At 41.8% G+C, this 8,041-nt stretch overlaps 1 protein-coding gene across 1 annotated transcript in view; it reads right to left on the bottom strand.

Annotated features, from left to right (window-relative positions):
* Positions 1 to 668: 668 nt before the first annotated feature.
* The window catches only part of NRIP3 (nuclear receptor interacting protein 3), a 31,869-nt gene continuing 24,496 nt past the window's right edge, over positions 669 to 8,041 (bottom strand). The window contains exons 4-7 of the mRNA XM_034770069.1: positions 5,873 to 6,012; positions 5,132 to 5,184; positions 4,929 to 5,026; positions 669 to 1,422 (exon numbers count right to left, since the gene is read on the bottom strand). Of these exons, the coding sequence (XP_034625960.1) occupies positions 1,407 to 1,422; positions 4,929 to 5,026; positions 5,132 to 5,184; positions 5,873 to 6,012 (307 nt within the window). The 3' untranslated portion in view covers positions 669 to 1,406. The remainder of the gene's footprint in view (positions 1,423 to 4,928; positions 5,027 to 5,131; positions 5,185 to 5,872; positions 6,013 to 8,041) is intronic.

Here is an 8,041-nt window from a genome sequence, read left to right as displayed (position 1 = left end):
GTGCTTTTGGTAGCTGAGTGTAGGCTTAGTAATGGCTGCAGGATTCAGCCCCATAGTTACACAGCATAAGAAGCAGTACAAAGAGCCTCCTTGAAAATCTAGCTGTGTTGACATGTATTACGCCAAACACTCTGACTTAATAACATAAGAAAGGATATTAGTTGACTTGATTGTCTAGCAAAGTTCTTAGCTTTGAAAGAAGCCCCTCAGCTGGTGATAGTAAATAATTCCCATTAGCCTTTAAAAATATGTAGAGGATTATTGTAAAAGGTCAGATTCTTTCAAGCGGTGCAATGGATTTCTTTTGTTATACAGGTAAGCTCTATGTGAAGTAGTAGTACCATCATTAAAACAAGATAGCAAAAAGGGCCAAATACTGGGCCCAATGAAAACTCCCAGTTTCTGTCAGGGGGATCAGGTTTGGTCTTGCACTTTAAGACTTCCTGGGGAATTTGATATAAAAATAGTGCATTAAAGATAAGGATGCTGAAGTACAGGAGTTTAAAGCCAACCTAGCTATCTAACTGCTGGTGCTCCAAGGGTAGTTTTAAGCTCAGTCTAGAGCTGTTGTGTTGGCATAGGCTCGGGGAATAGCACTTGGGTGGGGAGAAAAGTAAAGGTGCTCAAAGTGAATTTGGATCACAATATCCTACACCACTAAGGCCTGAATCTAGTAGGCCAAATTGTCTATCAGCAGCACAGCTGCTTTTTCAACAGTAAAACTTTGTGCTTGTTTCTTTCTTTATGGCTCAACATGCAAATCTAGCAGGATGGAGAATTTTCCAGAATTGCTGTTATTGAACTCTGAATAATTCTGGTGAATAGAAGTCCTGAAGACAAATTTGATCAGTGAATAATCATATGATTGTTCTTTTCATAGACTACACAGTCACATTCTTAATAACATGGCAACAATGTTATGGCTATTAGGATGATTTTTTTTTTACCAATATGTGATATTTATGTTGATATTTTAATATGAGTGCCTTCCTTTTATGGCTATTTGAACCTAGTGGTGTCAATTTAGTGTATATAAATAGTAGCTATTGAAAAAATCATTAGTAAAAATCTAATTCTGGTATCTTCTAATCACAGATAAACACAATTATTTCATTTGAGGCTGCTATAAAAAGTACTTTTCTCATCGTTAGAGTAAACTCATCAGGTTTGTCAAACCATTCATAATCAGTGGTGCACTATATTAGAGTCTAGAAAATAAGCATATGTTTCTATCTCAAAAACAAGACAACATTGCTAAGTTACTGGCTACTGAATATGATTTAATTTCACTTTACAGCTGTAGCCTAGCATAGGTGTTATCAATGATACGTGTTGCTATTTCCTCTGAAACGGCTGCACAGCTTTTCTTTGATGTCAGGGTTTCTCATTTGTGAGTGTTTCAGTCTTTATTCCTCAGAAGAGCTGAAATGAGAAGAAAAAAGAATGCAATACAATAGGAGGTTTTGTAAGGTCTGGGGCTAATTTCCGCAGCCACATTAGGAGAGCAGCAGCCAAGAAGCAAAAAGTCAACTCCTCACATTCCTTCTAAATTATATCAGAACAATGTAATACTGGGCTGTTAAGAAGGCGCCGCTCCTAATATTACCCACCATCACAGATAAGCAAGGGAATCTCTTAAGATGTTTAAAGAAAACTTTGTTTGATGGCATTCTGTCTGGCAAGGAATCACTTATCAACAGTTGCGACTGTAGAATCTATACTCCTATTGTTTTGCATCTGATGAAGTGGGTTCTAGCCCCAAAAAGCTTATGCCCTAATAAATTTGTTAGTCTCTAAGGTGCCACAAGGACTCCTCGTTGTTTTTGCGGATACAGACTAACATGGCTACCACTCTGAATTCATCTGTATGATCTCTGTCAGTTCCATTCTATATGCATCCGAAGAAGTGGGCTGTAGTCCACGAAAGCTTATGCTCTAATAAATTTGTTAGTCTCTAAGGTGCCACAAGTACTCTAGTTCTTTGATTGTTTCTGTCTGTTGCATAACTAATTTTGCAAGATTTAAATCAACTAAGGTGGTGGGCTATTATTGGTTAAAGAATTATTTTGCAATATGTTAGGATTGGTCAAAGAATTATTATGTAATATTTTAGTAAAATGCTTGGTTAAGGTATAGCTAAGAAGGACTCAAATTTCACTATATAAACTGGGGTCCAAGAAGGAGACTAGCAAGGCGAAAAGAATAAGAAGGAAAGCCCTGAAAGAAGAAGAAGAACTCACCCCACAAGACACAGCTTAAAATCAGAGCTGCTAAGAATCCTCTGCATGACCATGATGTGCAGCAAGGAACCAGAACCCAGAGGTACTGACCTTGCGTAGCCAATAGGGAAAGTCCGCCTGCGTGATCAGGACTGGTAAGCATAGCATTGTATGCTTAGCACAGGCACCGACTTTCCAATGTGCCAGGGGGGTGCTCGACCCCTGGCTCTGCACCAGGCTCCACCCCCACTCAACCCCTTCCCCCAGGTCCTCACCCCACCTCTTTCTGCCCCCGTCCTACCCCCAAGCATACCATGCCATGAAACTGCTGATTGTGGGAGGAGGGGAAGGCGCTGATTGGTGGGGCCAACCAGCAGGCGGGGAGGTACTGGGGGAAGAGGGGGGCTGATAGGGGGGGCTGCCGGTGACCATTTTTTCCCTGTGGGTGCTCCAGCCCCGGAGCACCCACGGAGTCAATGCCTAGCATGTGTGTTTTTTCTTGGTAATTGTTCATAAATAGAGGAGAAGGATATTTCTGTGTAAGGGTCTTTCACTGGTAAAAAGAGCCTGCAAATCTGTAGAAGAGTATGCCTTGAGCCCATGGAAGGTAAGGATTGATACTTAAATGAACCAGATTATGCCAAGCCCTAGGAAGTGGGTGTGGGTGGCCCTGAGTCCTAGGAACTGGGTAAGGGTAGGTGCTTTTCGCCCAGAATCGTAGGATCTGGGAAATGGTGAGTGCACTGGAGTCTGCGTGTTACATTTTGGCTGAGTAAAAATGGCGAGATTGGACCCTAGTCAGTAATAAGAGATAGTAATATTTAGCAATATTAACACCTCGTACTGGTGCCAGTTGTAACAGACCATAACCTTAGCTTCTGCCATATTCACATATGTCTTGAAGGAAAAGGGGAAAGCGCCCTGCTTTTACCTTGTAGGTGGAAAGGGTCAGCTGAATGACATGCCTAATTCCAAATTTCCCAAGGACCAAGTATCTCAAATTTCCATCCTAACCCAGGTAGCCACAGGGCAGCATTCTGCACTCAGCCAACCCATGGGTAGTAAATTTGTTGGGAGTCAACAGGAGTTTTGTGTATGCCGGGGTGCAGCACTGTGTGGTATCATCATGCTAAAACATACGGTTTGCAAAGGCTGGTAGTGGAGGGAGTCTCAGAAATGCCAGAGACTTGCATACAGATGTTGTCATTAAAAAGTCAACACTGGACCACAAGCACCAAACAGTCAGTATTTCCCTCTGCTTAGAATGGGAAAGAACAGTGGTATCTCACAGACAGTTGTGTGTCAACTGTTGGTAAACATTGATTTTTAATGGCAACCACTGTATATACGTGCCCAGACTCCCTAATCTAGTTGTTAGTACATGGGCCTATGTTTTGTGCATGTTGCCGTATGAAAGCAAATAGAAATAGCCGAAGTCCTATTTATTTCTCATTGCCACTAGGCTGTATTTATTTTATCTTTAGCATAACAGGGCCTTGAACTAGTTGAAGTCTGTAGGTATTACTATAATACAAATAATTATTGATAATAACAGGCTGCTAAAAGACACCTGACCAACACTATGAAAACCTACAATACTGTTATGTCCCGGGTCAGCAGGTGGTGCTCTTACATACAGTCTTCCCAGTTCTTTTTCTTAGCAATGAGCAAATGTTCAGCTTTGGGAAGACATGCTGTGTTGCTGTAAGTTTTTGTTGTAAAGAGCAGAGGTCCTGAAAGAAGGAGCTGTGTGAGCTGCAGGCGAGTTTGGTCTCTGCTTTGGTCTCTGATTAGAGTCCACATTTGAGGTAGAGTAGCTCTCTAGTAACCAGACATCGATGTGACACTCAAAGAGAGAGATAATGTGGCCTAATGGACAGAGCACCAGACTAGGACTCAGGAAATCTGGATTCTAGCTGTAGCTCTGGTTACCTTAGGAAACTTCATCTTTCTGTGTCTCATTTTCCCCTCTGAAAAGAGAGATAATGCTACTCCTTTGTAAAGTGCTTTGAGATCTTTGATGGGAAGAGCTATGCAAGAGCTAGGTGGTGGTGGTGGTATTATTATTCCCAGAAGAAGGAATTGCCCTGCATGCTCCTAGACTGCCTCAATTCAGGACTGGTGTTGTAAATAAAATATACCCAGACTCCAAGTTTCTGATTTCTCCTCTACTGGGAAGCCATTCTGCAAGGCCTCAGACCATCAGCTAACTCAGCAGAGAGGCACATTGGTGTCAGGATGGGATGGGGGGAAGGGGTAACAACACTACCTTGAAGTGCTTCACAACATTTCTGCACTGTGGGCTAGTCACAGTTTTGTGTGTATTCATTTCCCTTGTGTTTAAAGTCTTTCCCAGAAAAAAAATATTTCTCAGGGAACATTCTCAAAGCAGAGTGTCAGGAGTCAGGCAGATGACCCCCATTAACCTCAAAAAGAGCCAAGTGGCTAAGTCAACCCCCTCTGCGCATCTCTTTGAAAATGACCCCTCTATTGTTTGAGGGTAGCTTACAAAAACATGACAAGAATCAGCCGAAAACAATCCAGTGACCCCATTCAAAGCCCTCTGACGTAGATGAAAAGATTTCCTTTTCTATCAATGGACTTTGGATCAGGTCCAGTTTGATGACTGCTTTAGCCAGATCTGCATTCCAGGCTAAAAGGAGAACACGTACATGAGATTCCAGAATAGCTTTAGAATTACATACTTACTTCTCTCCATTTGTGGAGATGTTATTATCCACAAATGGGATTTCTTCTCTTTCTGTCTTCCCCAGTACAAGGTGATGCTTTTCCATATTTATGACACACTAAAATAATAATAAATACTAATGTAAGAGGGGAAATAAAAAACACATAATGATCCCCTCCACAATAGTAAAAGAACAAGAGGGTACACGCAAGAGAAATCCTACCTTCAGAGATTTCAAGGTCTGGAGCCCAAGGGAGAAGTTTTTCTCATTTTCTTCTGTTTAAAAAAAAAAAAATCAGATTCTGAATTAACAATGGTCTATTGTATTCTTTGCAAATATCTCCACTTTTTATGAAAGACATTTAGCTAAATACAGATCAGTTACTAAAGGGACTGAATGAGCCTTGAGGGATCTGAAGTAGACTACAGAGCTTTTCATCTCTAGGTCACTGTCTGACAGTGATCCAAAGAGGGTAGTGACTGAAAGTTGTTACTACCTGATCAGGCCCCGGTGTGAAATGAGTTTGGTGACTTCCATCCAATTCCTTGTGATCAGATTTTCACAACACAAAAGAATCATCTTTTTTGGCAGTCACAATAGAGGCACCAACGATAGAATACGCCATGGAGACTAAACTATTCCAGATCAGGGACAAGATATGTTATTGGCAGGGAAGTATAGGGAATCTTACATGCTGATGCCTTTATGATACCTGCTCTGTGGATAAACAGACAGACTTGAACTGTTGATCCAGCAATAAATTCACTTTAAAACAATAAGAGAAAAAAACATACTTTCATTCTTATATTAAAGATCTCTATTTTTAAAATGGTCAAACAGCTTCACATTTGTTGTTGATGAGCAAAAATGAACATGCTACCTACTTCATAGCACACTGAAATAGATATGGGATCAGCTTATATCATATTTACAGCACTGGAAAGATACTGCCCAGCCACTTACCTGTGACAACTGCAGAACAGTCCACATGGATAGTTCCCACTGTAACAGCTAAATGTTCTATCTGGCCAACCACTTTCATATTGCGTGGTAATGAAATCTTCTCACCTTCAGTCTTGCATGTTTTGATATGCTCCTTTAACCTGTACATTGAAACCAGTAACTGCATTTAACAGTGGGTGTTCAGCTGAGATGGCAGTAAAACTATATTCTTTGAGCTCGCCGTTCATTCCTATTAAGTGATTATCATCTGAAGCTGCTTTATTGGTAACCTCTCTGTGTTGATACTGTATCCTGACCTGATCCTACTCCAGTTCATATGGAGATATACCTATCTCATAGAACTGGAAGGGACCCTGAATGAAAGGTCATTGAGTCCAGTCCCCTGCCTTCACTAGCAAGACCAACTACTGATTTTTGCCCCAGATCCCTACGTGGCCCCTCAAGGATTGAACTCACAACCCTGGGTTTAGCAGGACAATGCTCAAACCACTGAGCTATCCCCCACAGTTGAAGTCAATGACAAATGTCCCATTGGTTTCAATGGGGCAGGATCAAGCCCTATATGAAGAAATTATTTTGGGTTGTATTTCACAGCTTTTTTCTGAAGGAGTCTGTTCCTTAGAGTTCTCTCTCATTTCCCCAGGACAGAAGAATCTGTTAATCCGAACCTGTCTTCTAATAATAAAGTTCCAAATTCAGCCCTGGTGTAAGCATGTGCTGCTCTGCTTTGAATTCAAGGCATGTTGAACCACTAACACCACATCATCATTTGGCCCCAAATTTCTCCAGAGTATCTTACAGCTAGGAGAGCGTATGTGACTTTTGTTCTTTAGCAGATGATGACAGGTTACTTCACTGGAAGTAGTGACATATAAATAAAATATCCAGCAGAAGAGGAAATGCTTGTCAATGATGTATTATATTTCAACAAGCACAATATTTTCCCTAGATCATTACATTCCATAGACTATTCTGATAACATGTATGGATTATTTAGGTACATTTTTTCACATTTTATATTGAACTGAAATTAAGTGGAAATTCAAACACAATGCGATAATTCCTGCCTGGGATAATCCCGATTCCTCCCCCCCACCACACAAATCTGCTTTGCAAGAGCAGTCATCCCTAGAGGAACCAACTCTCAACAAGGCACTTTGAAGCCCGTGCCATTAAAAGAGCCATTTTCCTGTCCCATAGAACTGTCTTGCTGAGCGAAGGACCAAAGAGTTTCCATTTCTTAATTTTGTTGATTTCTTTTGATCTTTCCAAGTGTTCTGGTTTGCCAGGCACATTAAAGATAGTGAAGTGGAATACTTTCCCCCTACAACAGCTAAACTGCATAGAATGGCAAAACTCCTTTAGCAGATTTCATTACCATTTAACATTCTGATTAATTATTGTGATTGCTCAGAGTGAAGCAGGTGATTACCAATAATATTTCTACCAAATACACACGACTAAGCACCACAAAGTGATGACCTCACCATCTAAATTGATAATCCACTCAGGAGAAGTATAAACACAATATTAGGAAATCCTGTTTTCCACCAGCAGTCACATGATATCAAGCAGCACTCTGCCTGGCTACACCAGGAATTAGTAGAGAATGGGGCAAATTCAGCCCCAAAGAGACTCTCTTCAAAGAAAGCTATTGTCCAATTTCTATAATTAATTATGATATGATATGTTGTATTTAGATCTGCATTTATCAATTTATTTCTGTCTGGACTGTCTGATAGGAGGTGTAGGTGTTCAGGTATACTGAGTGCCGTGTAAAAGCCTAGACAGACAGACAGTGCTTATAGTAAAATATAGGGCGAAGAGATGCATTGGGTCTTGCCCCTGATGTCAATAGATAGCTCAGCTGGGGATGCAAACAGGGCTGGCTCTAGGATTTTTGCCGCCCCAAGCGAAAACAGTTTTGGCCGTCCCCCTCCCCCCCGGTTTTTCTTTCCCCCCCCCCAGGCCCCGCCTCAACTCCGTTCCTTCCCCAAATCCCCAGTCCTGCCTCCTCCCCACAGGCTCTCAAGCCTAGGAGGGAGGAAGGGAGGGGGAGAAGCAGCGCATGCACCGCGGCCACTCGGGGTCTCCCCCTCCCTCCCAGGCTCTCAAACCCGGGAGGGAGGGGGAGATCCCAAGCAGCCGCGGGGCGCGAAACAGCTGATT

Source organism: Trachemys scripta, chromosome 4 (genome assembly GCF_013100865.1).
Source record: "Trachemys scripta elegans isolate TJP31775 chromosome 4, CAS_Tse_1.0, whole genome shotgun sequence".
NCBI lineage: Eukaryota > Metazoa > Chordata > Testudines > Emydidae > Trachemys > Trachemys scripta.
This window is presented reverse-complemented; position numbering and strand designations above follow the sequence as displayed.